At 51.1% G+C, this 17501-nt stretch overlaps 1 protein-coding gene and 1 non-coding gene across 2 annotated transcripts in view; both read right to left on the bottom strand.

Moving 5' to 3' along the window:
- Positions 1-17501, bottom strand: part of COL22A1 (collagen type XXII alpha 1 chain) — a 197316-nt gene that overhangs the window by 38815 nt on the left and 141000 nt on the right. The window contains exons 40-45 of the mRNA XM_070476953.1: positions 16232-16267; positions 15315-15368; positions 14660-14704; positions 10540-10587; positions 3757-3870; positions 3335-3388 (exon numbers count right to left, since the gene is read on the bottom strand). Coding sequence (XP_070333054.1) covers positions 3335-3388; positions 3757-3870; positions 10540-10587; positions 14660-14704; positions 15315-15368; positions 16232-16267 — 351 coding nt within the window. The remainder of the gene's footprint in view (positions 1-3334; positions 3389-3756; positions 3871-10539; positions 10588-14659; positions 14705-15314; positions 15369-16231; positions 16268-17501) is intronic.
- On the bottom strand, positions 2766-2872 carry LOC139038554 (U6 spliceosomal RNA). Its single transcript, XR_011491594.1, has one exon. It is a non-coding gene; the product is annotated as a U6 spliceosomal RNA (small nuclear RNA).

Here is a 17501-nt window from a genome sequence, read left to right as displayed (position 1 = left end):
CCCAGCAATAGGTGGTGAGAAAGGGAATGCTATTAAGAGTCAGTAACCGAGGCAGGGGATCAAGAGAAAGAAGCTTTGTGCTCCTGTGGGAACTGTCCTTGGTGCCCGTGTTGCTGATAGCATTACTGAGGGTATGGGAGTGGCTTAGTTGCTAGGTCGTGTCCGGCTCTTGCAGATCTCTTGAACTGCAGCCCACCAGGCTCCTCTGTCCATGGGATTTACCAGACAGGAATACTGCAGTGGGTTGCCATTTCTTTCTTCAGGGGATCTACCTGACCCGGTGGCTGAACTTGCATCTCCTGCATTGCAAGCAGGGGCCACCAGGGAAGCCCCTACTGGGGGTTTAACAACATACTAACTAGTGGGGTCTGGGACCTGGACTCCAGGGATTCACTTTGGCTATACTGCCTACTCGTTTTGTAACACTGGCATTTACCCTTGCTATGCCTTAGTTTTCTAATCTGTAAAGCGGAACATCTCTACCTCCAAGGATGATACTCACCATCACAGGAGATATTATAAAGCAGGATAGATGTCCTTGGTCCTTAACACGCCAGGTAGAATGTCTCCTGCAGCTCCCCAGGAGCTCCTTGTGCAGGGTAACCCTGAGAACTTCTCAAGGCCACCACGGACTCCCAAGTGGAGAAACAAAACACCCTGTCTCTCAGCAGCAGCGCTGATTTCTGTTCTCCTCCTGGAGGGAAGCTCTCTTTGACTTTCTCTGGCTCTAAAGGAACAAACCCTCCCTTGAAGGGAATTATAAAGGAACAAAGGCAGAGTCACCGTCCCAAGACACCGGCACTTCAGGAGCAGTTGGGCTGACTGAGAAAACAGTTCCTCCTTAGTGGAGGGACGCCTTATCTGTTTAATTGATCTGCTTTCCTTTCTCTGAATAAAGGCTATCATGTGGCAGAGGCAGCACCCAGACGCTGGCAAGCTGACAGCAAAGGTCGCACACTGAGGACCAGCTGAAACGACTCACCTGCAGACTCCTTCGAGCAAGGAGGTTGGCCGCCGCTTACGACCCCAGAAAACAGGGGAATTCTCAGGAAATAACACAGAGGATGCTCAGCTGTGCTGGTGTCTCTTAGCCTAACATTGCCCAGGCAGCACCTCCAGTTCTATCTACACTGAGACCTAATGTCTTCAGTTCCCGAAGCAGGAGTCTTGGTTTTGCCAAAACCCTATACAACTTCAAAGTCTCTGCACAGCAAACACGAGCTGTCTTAACCTGCCAGCCAGGGCCTGGGACACCTGGCTGTTTTCCATCCTGATACCCCACAGGCTCCCAGGTTGTGTCCCACCTCAGTACATTTGTTTGCCTCCTTACCTTTTAATAGCAAATATAATGGCTCCAACCCCATCTTTCAGGGCTCAGCCTAGGGTGAGGCAAGTGAGTGCTCACCTGGGGGCCCCATAAACATCAGATCAGAGATAAAGAATATTTCAATGACATATTTTTAAAAGTCAAAATTAATGCAAAATGAAGAATTTCATCACCTATTCCATATAAATCTATATCCCTTCCTACTTGAGAACTTCTGAATATGTCTGTATTAAAGTTAAGAGCAAATTGTACTATATGTTTTGAGCATTAAATTTTTACGTGATTAAAAATGTTTGTCTTTTCTAATAAAAAACTAATGCAAGATGAGCAAAATATGAAAATGTAAATAAACACAGGGCTCCGAAGGGGCAGAAATTACCATGAGACAAGGGGACACGATTGAGCGCTGTGTACGGAGGACGAGGGTCTCGTGTACGTTGGGTCTCATCTTTAATCATCATTCTGCTCCTTTGTTCCTCATGGGGCTACTTCAGTCATTTTAAACATTTCACAATACTGCACTGGAGTCTGATTTGGCTTGCTTACACCTTCTGCCCAGGTCCTCACCTCAACCTTGGCCCAGGCGATGACAGAGGGCTTACGGCGTACCAGGTGCAGGTGGAGCATCTTTGAGCAGTTGTCAGGGCCAGGAGCCTGGAAGGTCTCTGCCCTCTCAGTCCCTCGTTCACCAGGAGGAACGGGAAGGGCCAGGAGGCAAGAAGCCAGCCCAGGGTGGTGCTGAGACCAGACTCCCGCCCCAAAGGCTTTGTTCCTGTGGTCTCTCTCCTACTGACAATTTCATGCTGCAACTCCCATCAGAGGAGCCACACCGAGGCCCAGAGAAGCAGAGTATCCCTGAACGCTGGGACAGAGGATGCGCAGAGGTCACAGCAGCACAGAGCTGGCAGGGGGGGCAGAGAGCCCCCAGGGCAGCAAGGATGTCCGCTCCCTGCCTACGCGCCAGCCGACATGCTCTCCCCCTGAGCGCCGAGCACCATTATGACGAGGGCCCGACAGCCGCAGCCCCGACACCTGCCTGTCCCGCAGCTGCCTGCCCAGCTCCCCCTCCCATGCCAGCCTCCGAGCTCTGTGAAACTGCGGAGCCACGCTGCCTGTTCCGGGCAGGTGTCTCATCATTCACGGCACAGTGAATGATGCCTACTGTGTTTCTATAGCACTTTCCTAATAACACTCTCTTTTAGAATTATTTTTTATTGAAGGATAATTGCTTTGCAGAATTTTCCTGTTTTCTGTCAAACCTCGACATGAATCAGCCATGGGTACACACATATCTCCTCCCATCTCCCTCCCCTTCCACCCTCCTAGGGTTGATATAGAGCCCCTGATTGAGCTATCTGAGCCAAACAGCAAATTCCCACTGGCTATCTGTTTTTACACATGGTGATGTAAGTTTCCATGTTACTCTCTCCATACATCTAAAACTATGGAATGCTTCACAAATTTGCGTGTCATCCTTATGCAGGGGCCACGCTACTCTTCTCTATATCGTTCCAATTTTAGTGAATGTGCTGCCACAGCAAGCACCCTAATAATCCTTCTATCGAGTGCTAAGTTCTTTTTCTGGACAATATGTTCAACTCTCACTTCTCTCCGTAGTTGTTTTTATTCACATCCTTAGTGGGTGGAGAAACTGAGGCCCAGAGAGGTCAAAGATTTTGCCTAAGGTCACACAGCAGTGACTCAACTCAAATTCAGAGTTATCTGACCCCAAAGCTCACCTTGTAACCAGCACCACACATTCCTATCCAGTAGCTCATCTGTACTTTCAACCACTCGGGTATTTGTAGATGAGCAATCTGAGACTCAACAAGTTCAAGTGCCCATTCCCAAGATCACTGAGACAGCCGGTGCAAAGGAGAGACCTTGAACATGGGCTTTCTGGTTTTAAAACCATGATCCCTTTACACCGGGCATCACTCTTCCTCAAACTTAGGCTACCAGTGAGATGAGAACAGATACACATGAGTTTTATGACGGTTCACTGACCTGTGGTCCAGCTATTCCTGGGGGCCCTGGGAGGCCTCTGGGCCCAGCATCCCCCTGCAGCAGGAAGAACAGGGAGAAAAAAAAAAAAAAAACAGCAGGAGTAAGTGTCTGGACCCGACATATGGCATCATCAGTAAGATGTCCACGTCGTATCATTCACTGATTTTCCATGGGATTCCCAGCTCCCTGCTCACCCCCCAGCATGTCTGAGCAAAGAATATAGGCAGGTAGTGATAGGGTATGTGGCTGTGCATTCACAGGTATAATCCACCTGCAAAGTGGTGACTGGTGCAGGAACCAATGCCCAAGGTGACCCCAATGATCCTCGCCTCCCAACGGGTACCAGAGAGGCAGTGCCGGAGTTTCCAAGATGTTTCATTTCATCCCAATGATAAAAACTAAGTCTCCTCTTTTGTTCCTACCTTTTTCCCTTCTGTGCCTTCTCTCCCTGGCTTTCCTGGGAGACCTTTGTCCCCTTTAAAACCTGGAAGACCAGGAAGGCCTGGGGGGCCCGGGGGACAGTCATTGCACACGTCCTGAGAGAAAAAGTAACACAATAATACAGTTACTTGTAAAACAAAAGGTGACCCATATCTCCAACCCCTCCAGACAGGAGGAAGCCAGCAAATGATGAAAAAGCAAACGGGTAGATGGAGTAATTACCCACACAGCCTGTGTCAAACGTTTTTCTCTCTTGTTCTTAAACTAGTTTTCAGCATTGATATATCTGTATTATTACTGCATGTCTCCCTACTTCCAGCCAGACGGCTGGAATGTAGCCCAAGACCAAGACGTCGAAAGTACATGTATCAATGTCTGTGAACATCTAAAAATATTCACGGTACAGATTTAAAGCAAGCATTTAGTACTGTAAGAAACAGCATGCTTTGTCCCTAAAACCAGAGACAAAACAATGCTGAAAGTTGAATTCTCTGTCTCACAGGTTTATCTCAGTGGTTTCTGAACAAAAAGGCAAAATAAAGACCGCAAGAGGCAACCCCACTCCGCAAGGTCTTGCTCACTATAACACACACCAAGTATCACCTGTCATTCTTCTTAGTCCAAGTGAAAGTTGCTCAGCCATGTCCGATTCATTGCAACCCCAAGCACTCTACAGTCCCTGGAATTCTCCAGGCCACAATACTGGAGTGGGTAGCCATTCCCTTCTCCAGGAGATCTTCGCAACCCAGGGATGGAACCCAGGTCTCTCACATTGCAGGCAGGTTCTTTACCAGCTGAGCCACAAAGGAAGCTCTTCTCAGTCCAAAGTAGGTATTTAATCAAGGTTCCCTGGAATGGAGTTTTGCTCCTCGGCTCTGTGGTAGGTGAGTTCTATCCCTGGAGTGAACTTAAGGCCCAGGGAACCTGTTCTCGAGCTTGTCTGTGTCATCCCCAGATCTTACAGTTTGGAGCACAGTAAACCCCAAATGAAATTCACTGGCTTGACCACCCTCTCATCCAACTCAAACCCCAGCGTCTCGGACTGCTCCTTCATTTTGCTGTTGTTGTGACCCCATCGACTCCTCTGTCCATGGAATTTCCCAGGCAAGCATACTGGAGTGGGTTACCACGTCTCCCTCCATGCGATCTTCCTGACCCGGGGATCCAACCCATGACTCCTGTGTCTCCTGCATTGCAGGCGATTCTTTACCATGGTGCTCCTTCCATGCCTTCACTCTACTCCTGTCTTTTCCCCCCACTCCCTCCTTGTGACAAAGGTTAAATAAAGTAAAACAAGGATGGCTCTCAGAACAGTGCCAGATCATTTCCAGAGCATTCAGCTGTTGTTATGAATTCACATACTCAGCCAGCGGCTCCCTTGCTCTTGGGTGCTACATTCTTCTGCTTCAAGACCACAGTAAACAGTGTCTTGAAGAGCTCATGGATCCATGGCAGCAACTGACAGAGGAAAATGCACTAATTCGGGCCCTTGGGATGCTCCACTGGAGAGGTCGGCAAAGACTTGCTCACGTTCACGGAGGTGATGTCTCAGGTGACCTGGCACTCATCTTGATCTCTAATTCAGGATGGATGGGCTTTCATCAACAAAAAAGCAACTCTGAGCAGTCCGCCTTCCTTTTAGGTTCTCATGCCTACCCAGTCTTTGATGTTTCTTCAGAGGCGTCCTACTCCAAGAAGTCCTCCTGATTGCTTCACACTGGGGATATTTCCGTCTCACTATTGAGGTGGTCTCTTTATAGCTCCATGCCCTCCCCACCGAGCAGGAAAAAAAAAAAAAATGTGTGAGCTCTCTGAGGACAGAAGTAGAGTTGCTTTATCTCTGTGTGTCCGATTTATAGCAAATGGAGATCTGTAATGAGGGGCCCAGCTGACCCAACCACCAACCACTGATCTTCACAGGCTTAGAGCCATCTTCCTTTAGTGGGTGGTTTCAGAAGCTGGCTGAAATGCTGAGGCTGCTACATGTTGGGTATGTGAAGAAACGGCAAATGAGATAAGTTGAAGGGCACTGTTCTCAATTGCTGTTGTTTGGAAGGGTGACAGACTAGGGAGAAACTCGTCTATTCCTAGACGGTCTCTATAGTTGTTTAGGATACATCTGTGAAATAGGGCAACCACAGACACAGGATGCATGGAAACAGAGCTAGGCTGGTTGCAGAAGGACGTCCAGACACTAAGATGTTGTGGACCTGGAGGGTGCAGTGGGATCCACAGCACAAAGCGATCATGTCTGAGACAAAACCTCACTACTTTCCGATTTCTTGTCAATTTCTGGTGTGGATAAGTCAGCCTGAGTGTGTGTTAATCACACGTTCTGTGAGCACTGTTACCTGATGGCCAGGGCAGCCCCCAGACTTACTAGAGCGGGGCTGGACTTAACATACGGATCTGGTCCTGGAATCCAGTGCTCACAGGGTGAGACCAGCCCCTGACCTGCTCTCCCACCAAGGCTCTGGTGCCCCTCCTGATCTGGGACACCTGAGTCATCTTGACTGGCACTGGGACCCAGGCGGACTGCCCCCAAACATGTCTCAGTGGCATATTAATTATTGTGAATTAAAGTTACTTAAGAAATGGCCAGTGTAAGACAGACACTGATACTTCTGTCTCACTGAAAATAGGAAATAAACCTCTCATGTGAAAGGGGCCCTCCCTGCATTTGGAGGTGGGAGGACACCTTTATCCCCAGAAACAGGGATTTCAGGGCCAAGAAGCCTGTACAAATCTTCATTTTTAATTTACTACCCTAAACCCAAGCTCTGCTTAAAGTTTTCACTAATTAAGCACCCAAAGCCTATGTTTCTTTGCCCTGTCAGTTCCTCACAAATGTCTTATGTCTTTACATACAAAGTATAAAAGCTGCCTGTTTTGGCCACTTTTTAGGTCTCATTTCTAGGAGACCTCCATGTGCACAAATTAAAACTTATTTTGCTCCTGTTAATGTCTTGTGTTAATTTTTAGTCCCACCACAGGAACTCAAGAGGACCCAGAGGTGGAATTTTCTCCCTCCCCATCACCAGCCAGAGTTTTGTGTCTAGCTGGATGGGCTCGCCCAGACCACAGTGAAGCCTCTGCCCACTTGCAGTCACAGCTACACCTCTCCAAGCCTCAGTCTCCCTTTCTGTGAGATGAGAACCTCAGATTCTGGGGAGAAATACATGGCGAGAACACAGGAGTTTCAGCTGCCATGTGCATCCCTGTGGTTTCAGCTCTAATTTCCCTCCCTTTGTCCCACTGGCAGATCAGAGATGACCCAGATCATCAATTCTGCTCCCAACTCTTCCACTTAACTGAGTCATCTCAGGCAAGCCACTTTAGTTCCTTTGAGTCCACTTCCATATCTGTTAACAAGGCTCTTTCTCCTACCTTAGGAGACAGCGTAAAATTTAATACGTGTGAAGCATCTAGCATGTGGCAAGCTCCAGTGTGTCAATGCAGACTCCCCTTTGCCTCCATCCCCTTCCTATTTCCTGAGAAATTTTCAGCAAACCTTGTGTCATTGTATTTGGTGCAGGAGAGCAGACAAAGCAAGCGCTCAAAACTGCATAAACCTGGAGGGATTCTGCAATCTCTTGCCATGCACAGAAACCATCACTAGATCATCTCACGGAACTTCTGCTGGAACCCTCAGTGCACGTTCATGCCAAGTGTGTAGCCTACACCTCAAGCCTCTAGCTGACAGCCAAGGAACTCACTACCTGCCTGTCTTGCATCAGGAAGCTTGGATACTCAAAGATGAAGTCACATAGCAGAGGGGCTGAGAGCATGAGGAACTGGAGCTGGTCACACTGGGAGCGAGTGTGGGCTCTGCCACCGTCCAGCTCTGTCACCTTGAACAAGCGTCTGGCCCATCCATGCCCACCTCCTGCTCTGCAAAAGGCAGCAGGTAATAGTACCCAAAGTCCATATAGTCAAAGCTATGGTTTTTCTAGTAGTCATGTATGGATGTGAGAGTTGAACTATAAAGAAGGCTACACACCAAATAATTGATGCTTTCTAACTATGGTGCTGGAGAAGACTCTTGAGAGTTCCCTGGACAGCAAGGAGATTAAACCAGTCAATCCTAAAGGAAATAAACCCTGAATATTCATTGGAAGGACTGATGCTGAGGCTGAAGCTCCAATACTTTGGCCACCTGACGTGAAGAGCTGACTCACTGGAAAAAGCCCTGGTGCTGGCAAAGATTGAAGGCAGGAAGAGAAGTGGATGACAGAGGATGAGATGGTTGGATGGAATCACTGACTCAATGGACATGCGTTTGAGCAAACTCTGGGAGATGGTGAAGGACAGGGAAGCCTGGCGTGCTGCCAAGTTCATGGTGTCACAAAGTCAGACATGACTGAGCGACTGAACAACAACAGTAACTGGGTTGTTGGCAGGAACTGGGTGAAATGATATTTATCCTGGGTTTCATCTAACGGAGCGGCGTTAATCGGGGAGGTATCATCCTTGGGCACAGATCCATCCACGGAAGTTCAGCAAACAGGAACTCTTAGAATATGAAGTCTCTACTCAGGCAGTCTTCCAATGACCAGAATGAGGCAAGTTTTCTGTAATCAAAGATGCCTTCTCAGCAAGAGAGGGTCTCCCCCACCATCCACCTGGACCAGACAGCCCATGAGGCTTTAACCGACATCAAGATGGCAGTGGGTGATTATACACCAGGGAGCCAGGACAGTGACTCTGCAGACCTGGGCAAACCACGAGGACCAGGCTCTCGTCTGCAGAGTTTCCAGGCAAAGCACAGCTCTGGAAGGCCAGGGAGTCTCAGGTGCTTCCCTGAAGGTAGGTGCTCACATTCTCTCTGCAGTTCCTAGCTGTTCAGAGGATCACAGCTACATCCTTTGCAGGTCAGAAGCATCAGTTTGACTAAACGTCTGTCTCAATGCCGCAGCCTTAAAGCACACAGCAGTCACTCCTGCTATCCCTGCCTTAAAGACGGGGACACTTTGAGGCTGGAATCCTTGAGGGGAGGTGGAGGACAAGAACCAAGGCAAACCCAATGCCTTCCAGTGGGACAGAATTAGGGAAAAATCACCTGGACTAAAAAGCCTGTACTAAACAAGACCTGAATCAATAGATAATGATTTCTTGCTGTGTCCTGGTTGTAAAAAAAAAATCTCCCTCTTGTCAGTAAAAATCAAGAAAGATTGCTCCACTCCTCATTTTTAAATAAAATGTATCATTTTCCATCAAGGCATCTCAGTGTGCCAGAGAGATGAAAAGTCCCAGGCTTCTGCGGTTTCCTTTTTCCTTTTGCTCTCCTCCCTCGCTCTCACGCAAGAACCAGGTGCTTTCAGATGCCTCCCAAGTGGTTTTGAGAAGACAGGAGATGAGGAAGGGGGCGGTCGCACAAAACGCAGGGCTGGGCTCCACCCAGAGTTCAGACCAAGGCTGAGAAAAGAGGCAGCAAAGGGTCCCCCACATGCGCGGCCACAGGACGGCTCTTCCAGAAATGGATCTCACACCCGCTCGGTCCTGCCTTCCCCCATTCTTCTCCATCCAAGACCCGAGGTCCCTGGCCGAGCTCCCAGGCAGCCAACTCTCCATGCCCTATCTCAACCGAGCTCTTCTCAGCTCATGTCCCCTGCCCCGGGGAGAGGGTGCAATGGTTCTGACAATGAGCTCCGTCTGCGCTCGGATCCAGACTCCGCCTGGCCAAGGGCCCAGCAGCTCACTCCATCGCTTTGCCCTGGACCCGGCACCAGCAGGATCCCCACCCAACCTGCTGGATTCTGCCCAGGTCTGTCTTTTCAGAACCCCAGGACTCAGTCCTGTGCGGGGTCCAAAGTCAGTCTCTGAACTCACTGAGGACCAGATTCTATTCCCAGAAAGTCACTGACCTTCATGGTGACTCAGGTTTCTAACAAACGAAGTGCTAGTCACTAAGTCTCATCTGACTCTTTGCGACCCTGTGGACTATAACCCACCAGGCTCCTCTGTCCATGGGATTCTCCAGGCAAGAACACTGGAGTGGGTTGCCATTCCCTTCTCCAGGGGATCTTCCCGATGCAGGGATCAAACCCGGGTCTCCTTCATTGCAGGCAGATTCTTTACTGTCTGAGCCACCAGGGGAGCCCTATAAAGTGTGACACGCATCCCTGGGTGGGCTCAAACCACCAACCTTCCAGTTCACCGCCGGATGCGCTGACTGACTGCACCGCAGAGACACCAGGACAGTCTTCAAATCCCCTGGAGAAGGGAATGGCTACCCACTCCAGTGTTCCTGCCTGGAGAATCCCATGGACAGAGGGGCCTGGCAGGTTGCAGACCATGAGGTTTCAAAGAGCCTGACATGACTGAGCAACTAACAAGCAAAATGAGAACATAAATGGTACCAACCTCCTGGAACAATTGCAGATACGAGGGATGCACATGAAGCATTAACCACAGCACCACCCAGAAGGACTTCCCATGACAACAGATCTTATTGTCCAATAAGACAGCCAGGAGCCACAGGTGGCAAGTAAGTACTTAGGATGTAGCTAGTGTGACCAAAGACTAGAATCATTTTTTTCATTAAACTTAAATTTAAATTCACACATGTGGCCAGTGGCTTCTGTGCTGGACAGTGGATTTTAGCACATTGCTGGCACGGCATGTTCTCAAGACATATTGTTATAGTTGTTTATATTCTAATGTAGTTGCTCAGACCAAAAAAAAAAAAAAAGAGAGACCATATTATTGACATCGCCAGTCTCCCTGTCAGAACTCTCAAAACGCATGCACATTTATGTTTTTACCTTCACCAAGAGATTTACGTCCCCTGGAGACAGTACTGAAGAGGGGCCCTGTCAAAGTAAAAATAAATAAATACATACACACACACACATGCATGCACACTGCATATCCCGTGCTTCAGCAGCGAGCAGACTTCAAAATGTGACTGTAACAGGTGACCCATCTACACAGGACACGAAGAGCCTGGTCTACGCCCCACACTTGGGAACCACAGGCAGACTCTTCTGAGCAGCCCTAACATCAGACTTTCTGGTCCTGGTCTTTCTGGGCCTCTCTCTCTCCTGCTGGCCCCTCCTCCTCCTTCCATCACCACCAGCAGGTCCCATGGGTACTGCGGAAGACAAAGGGGCAGGCTGTCCTTTATTCCAGGTGGGTAATAGCTGCCACTGTCACTCACAATCTAGTATGAATCTAAAGCAATTCCTTCAGCTCTCCCAGGTGAAATAGCATTTTAAGCCTCATTCGTCTTTATGAGTTGGAAGTCTCTAACTTCAGGAAGGAGAGTTCAGAAATCAAAGCCTCTGAAGGTGTGAAGGAGTCTGCAGGTCACTGAGTTCACACTCAAACCCACGGTGAGTTGGGAAGTGGCGTGTAATGACCGTGGCCAGCCCGGAGCCCAAGTGGAGTGGAGGCTGGGGGAAGAGGGATTCTTAAGTAAGGACTGGAGACTGGCGTGCTACTCTGCAAACTTCTGCAAGCTGCAGTGGACAAGGAGTGCCAGAGAGCCCATTGTCCAGAGGGAAGGGGGCAGATTTCCTCCAGAATGTGGGAAGCCGGTGACCACAATCAGACTTGTGGTGGCTGGTTCCTTCTGATTAAGTCTGAGTTCAGGTTTATGAACTGTGAATCCAGTCTAGCCTGTTACAGAGACAATTTCCTGGCTGCCCCACTTTCCCTGACTCCATGGGGTTTCTGCCACATCCTGTGGCTGCAGACAGTGGCAGAGGCATTGTGTAAGTTTGCATAGGATAACCTTGGCACTGGCTGGGTGTACGCCATGCTTCCTGAGCTGAAATGCTCAAGTATTCAATCACTGCCCTGGGTTGCAAGAGGACGCCACCTGAGAGAGACTGGGGTCGGACTGAGTCAGAGTCAGAGGTTCTGAAGGGGCCCGTGGCCTGCAGGGAGAGCTCGCCTAGGCTGCACCTGCTGGACAAAGCCTAGAACACCCTTAGTTATTGGAGACCAACCCTGGGAAAGAAGGCCAACCTGTGCCACATGCTGATTGAGTAAAACTTTAAAAGAGGAGAGGGGTTTTATTTTGACACTGCGTGTTTTCCCCTGGCAAGTTAATAACATAAGATCCATACTGTCTAAATTGGGAGGTCTTTTTTTCTCTTACAAATTGGGATATTTTTATACTGCTGGCCTTGTATCCTGGGGGCTATTTTTCTGCTGACATTTGAGCCCTCTATAGAGTTGTTAGAGCTCCATGAGCACTGCTGGGCATCAGTTAGGAGAGAGAACAAGGGGTGGATTTCCCGTCTAAGTACAGTGTGCCCTGGGGATAATTTAATCAATACCCTGTTGTGACCCATTTCTGTGGGCCTCCTGAGAGAGGTCTGAACACACAGGAGCAAGGCCGGTGAGGAGGCCGTGGCCAGTCGGTGGCTGATGGGTAGGAAGTGCAGGGGTGCAGAGAGACAGTCTGTGCCCTGCCCAGGCTCTCATTACCTCCTGGGCACCAGCCACCTGCTGCCAGGATGCTGGCTGGCTGGTCACAGAGACGCCAGCTACAGCCACTGATGGGCTGACGTGCAGGTGAGTGAGAGCCGCTTCCTGACGGGCCAACTCTGTTCACTGCTCACACCCGAGCGCTCCCGGTGGGGTCAGGCCGAGGCCGGATGCCGGCTGAACCCACAACTCCGACTGCCTCTTCGCCCACCATGCCCTGCTTCCTTTCATCTTAACAGGCGTCACCTTAATCAATCATTAGGCACAAGAATCCCCACCAGAGGCTTTCTAGAGCACCCGAGTGTAGACAAGGGATTCCTGCTACTGGGATTCTAGGGGTGCAGCCCTGGAGGAACCCCACCCAGGGCCCACTGTCCACCCTCGGAGGGCTGGTGACCACAGGAGAGGCCTTGGTTGTCCCAACCCTTCACATCCCAAAGAATGGCCCCAGCTGCTCTGGAAAGATGACTACTGTCCTTGGAATGCCCTGCCTGAGAAGAGTGCCTTTGGTTACCTAGGGCCTTGGGCCATGCAGTTAACAGTGTCGTCTAAGGTGGGGGCCTGGGGCCAGGGAGTGTCAGTCTGACCTCTGGGAGGGCAGGAGACGGTGGAGTGACCAAGACCACCCAGGAAGGCAAGCCTGGTCTGGGTGAGCGTCCGTCAGTGGCAACCCCTGCTGAATTTCAGACCACTCAGGGTCACCCCCGTGGACTTGGATTACACACAACTTTTGGGAGAGCCGAGTAAGAGGCGGGGACACAAGGAGGCCCAGCCACGTGTCTCGGGGGCTCCTTCCCTGGACTAAACCATCATCCTGAGTGTAACAGCTCTCCCGAGCTCTGGGGGCCCTTCTGGTGAGTCACTGAACCTGAGGGGAGTCCTGGAGACCCCTGAGAATGTGACTCGTCTGATTATCGAGACCAGAGACCCTGACAGAAACTCAGCATACCCAGGACCACGTTGGGGGAGTGTGTTCTGTGAACTTAAACGGAGTCAAGAGAGACCGATGCTCTCTGTCTGCCAGAAACCAGCTGTGAGACGTCAGGGTTAGCCCATCCAGTTCGCTGGACTCTGCGGACACACTTCTCTCTGCAGAGGTGTCAAGGTCTGGATTTGGCAGAGGTCATCTGGACCCCCTTCAGCCCTTAGCTTGAACCTTAACTCTTCCACCCACTTCACCAGGGCCTGGCACTTGGGTACTGGAGTTTTATTTGGCTGCTGTAAATCTGACTCCATGGAGGAGGAGGAGCATATGAATAAGTACCCCCAACCTCCAGCAAGACTTTTCAGTCATCCCACTGGCAGGTCTTAATGAAGTTTCAGGACGCTTCTAGGAGACCAGGATGCCCCTCCAGGCGTCTGCTGCGCCCAGCAGCCTGGACGAGGCAGAGACAGACGCTCTGGGGGGGCCTCCAGGGGCCTCCAGGCCTTGGGTCTCTGCCTGACTGGCACTTCCAGCAGGCCGGGCTCCCAGAGCAGACAGACAGCCATGCTGAGGGCAAGCCTCTGCCCAGGGGAGTCCCTGGTTTCTGAAGCCAGTCTCGAGCCTGGGACTCCCCAGTCGGGCTGCCACTGTCTCTTCCTTCACGGGCAGCAGGTTTCAAAGGGCTGATTTCTCCTGTATCTTCCCAGCGGCTTCCTGCCCACCCAGACCTGCTCATCCTCACTGTTCCTTCCCTGGAGGGCCCACCGGTAGCCTGGTTAGGTGGCTAAGCCTTCGGAGCATCTCTGGAGTTGGTAACTTAATCTGGGGGCTGGGTTCCCAGAGCTGATGCACTGCACACGAGGGACGCCTGCAGGAGCCGAGACCACGGCCATGATGCCCGGGACCAGACGCTCAGGACTGTCTCGTCCTGCACAAGCTCCTGTAGCTCTCCTTACGAGAGAAGAAAGAAAGTTTCTACTCTAAAAGGGGGGAAACCAGAAGGAACTGACATTGCTGAGAAAAAGGGCAGGACACAGGCCAGTGAGGAGCTAGCCATGGACAAGAAGTGGCTCTTGTCCATTTGCTCACCCCCAGGTCCCCATCCATCCCTCTCAGTCCTGCTCCAAGTCCTGGGGGTGTATCAGGGGACTCACCTGCCTCTGGCGCTCAGGCGAGCTGGACCAAAGAGAGGCACACGGGGAAACCAGGGGTGGGGGGCACTGCTCCCTCCCAGCCTCTGGCCAGGCTTCCTGGCAGTGGCTCTGAACCCGCAATTTCTGCTCCCATCTGGCAGTCCCTTCCCCACCATTCCGGCTTTCTCTTGGCTCTGAAGATGAGCGCAAGGTGGTACTGGCTTCCCTCCGTGTTTATCTCTGGGCATCACAGCCACCTCTGATTAGTTCCCTCTGCCCACAGCTTTGTAAAAAGCCCCTTCTTCAAGCTTCTTGAGCCATCCGAGTTGCATTTTATTCTGGCTGAACCCCTGATGGCCAAGATTCATCCAGAACAGTTAGATGACATACTGGTTTGCCAGGAGGCCCTCTTTCTCCTGGATTTCCTGGTGCACCCTAAAAGAAGGGAGAAAGCAAACATTAACTCTGCTAAGCACGTCATCCTGATCCACTCTGCCCAGCCTCTCCCCCAACCTATCTGCCAAGTGCACCTCAGGAGAAAACAGATCGCCCAACCATCAAGACTGGTGCCAACAAAAGCCCACAGCTTCCAACCTCAGCTGCAGACCCCGAGCCTCTCAGGGTACATCAACCGGGCCAATGCTCAGAGCAGTGAGCCACCCTGCTCAGGAGCCCTTTCCAAAACACAAAATTGGAAGTGCGTACGTGTTGTGCACATGTGGACACACACTCACACATCTAATCTTCAACTCCGGCCGTCTTTTCAAACACAGGCAGGAGGACCGACTTTGAAAAAGAGGAGGGCGAAACAGCAGGAGGTGTTGTGTGGGATACACCCAGAATTACAAGGTTCTGAGAGCATCACACAGAAGCAAAAGGACTGCAAGCAGACAACACACGATTAGAGGTCACGGTGAACACACAACAAGCTCCTGGGGGAGCGGGCGGGGCTCAGTGCAGAAAACAGCTCCTCCGGGGGTTCCCTGGTCAAGGGAGGCCAGGAGAGGGGAGGGCAGGGTCACCTGCAGCCCTTGCCTTTACTTACATCCTGGCCAGCTGGTCCCTGGGGGCCGGGAAAACCAGGTGGGCCTCGAGATCCCTGAAGAAAAAGAAGACATCCCTCAACAGTTAAAACACAAACCAAGGGCCCCCTTTCCTGGGGTCGGTTCTCCTTGACCAACCGTCTGGTGCTCTGAGCAGCCGGTTGGAATGTGGGTCCCTGAGAGCAGCCTGGGCTGAGGAGCGGCTGTCTTCAACACACAGAGAGAACACTCCAGAAAACCTTCCCCATGAGCCCGACTGCCCAGGCCCCTTCGCAGGCCCCCTTCCTACTCCTGCAGTGACGGGCCTGAGCTCACCCCGGGCGCAGGGTCGGTTACCAGCCTCGGGGGCCCGCCGGCGGGACAGACTGACCTGCGAGAGGCCCAGTGCAGAGCTCGGCACTCAAGTGACTGTTTTTTATTGGAAAGTCGTTGCCATCCTACTGATAATTTCCAGACGGTATCAGGAGTCGGCCCAAATCATCTTTCAATTACGGATCTCACTTCCTACAGGAAATCTTCCTAGACCTTCCGTCCCGCCTCACAGATTAAGAGAGCGCCCTCACTGGCTCCTGGCTCTGTGGCTGGGGGCAGTGAAGCCGGGATTCAAAATTGCTTCCTCTGGCAACATGATGACATGCGTGAAACCACAGCTGTCCGTCTAGAGGGAAGCAGAGGTGGCAAAAAGCAAAGGCAGCACCGGTCTCTCCAGCTGTCACTGAGCTCACGGCACGGGACGACCCGCCTCCCGACTCCACCATGCCACAGCTGAGTGCCTGGGTCTTGGAGAGTCTGCACTGTGTAACGTTAAAGAATTTTTTTTTTAACTACTGTCTTTGATGCCCCTCCAACTTCAAATGGCTATGATTAGCGCATAATTTCTCCCATCAAGACACAGCCCTGTATTTAAATCATACTGTACCGGGGGACCTTTCTCTCCTGGTGGTCCAGAGGGGCCCTAAGAAACAAACAGACAAGACAGTAAGCAAACTGGAAGGGAAATGTTTGTTTAAACGTGCTGTGGTGTTCATCTCTGAGGCTAGGTCCTTGAGGAAGAGCTAACGCCCTCCCATCTTTTTTTTTTTTTTTCCATTTATTTTTATTAGTTGGAGGCTAACTACTTTACATCATTGCAGTAGTTTTTGTCATACATTGAAATGAATTAGCCATGGATTTACATGTATTCCCCATCCCGGTCCCCCCCTCCCACCTCCCTCTCCACCCGATCCCTCTGGGTCTTCCCAGTGCACCAGGTCCGAGCACTTGTCTCATGCACCCAACCTGGGCTGGTGATCTGTTTCACCCTAGATAATATACATGTTTCAATGCTGTTCTCTTGAAACATCCCACCCTCACCTTCTCCCAGAGCTTTTTATTTTGTCTTGGGGTATAGTTGATTGACAGTGTTGTGACAGTTTCAGGTGGACAGCAGAGGGACTCGGCCATACGTGTACACGATCCATTCTCCCCCCAACTCCCCTCCCATCCAGGCCATCACATAACCTTGAGCAGAGCTCCCTGTGCTGTATAGTATGTCCTTGTTGGCTGTCTATTCTAAATACAGCGGTGTGTACACGTCCATCCCAAACTCTAACTGCCCCTTCCTCCCCTCCTTTCTCCCAGGCAACCATAAGTCTGTGAGCTGGTTTCTGTTTTGTAACTTCATTTGTATCATTTCTTTTTAGAGTCCACATGTAAAGGATGTCACATGATGTTTCTCCTTCTCCTTCTGACTTACTTCACTCACTATGACACTCTCTAGGTCCACCCATACTGCTGCAAATGGCAACAGTCATTCTTTTTAAGGGCTTCCTGCATCTTTAAGGCACAGCGTCATCCCCTCTCTCACGCACCCACTATCGCTGTGTGTGGGGATCCTCCTGGAACCTTCTCCATCTGCCCTGCATTGGTGCTGCCCCATCCTGGCACCCAGCGGGTGTCTGACGCCTAGCCCATCTCTAGCCCTGGTGTGGAGTGGACCCCATGTTTCAGCATTCTTGTGCTGTGTGCCCTGCTTGCTTGGGTAGGATGGGTGGGGAAAGGGTCACGTCTAGACCCCCCAGAGTGGGCTGCGTGGCTGATGCTGCAGCGGTGCCCCTTCCTGCACACGCACGCATGCATACAGATACACGTGTGCATGCGCGCACACACACATCAGGGTCTGCCATCCCACACGTGGGACCAGCCTACAA

Source organism: Odocoileus virginianus, chromosome 15 (assembly GCF_023699985.2).
Source record: "Odocoileus virginianus isolate 20LAN1187 ecotype Illinois chromosome 15, Ovbor_1.2, whole genome shotgun sequence".
Taxonomy (NCBI): Eukaryota; Metazoa; Chordata; class Mammalia; order Artiodactyla; family Cervidae; genus Odocoileus; species Odocoileus virginianus.
The sequence above is the reverse complement of the archived record's forward strand: the minus strand, read 5'-3'. Positions and strand labels throughout refer to the sequence as shown.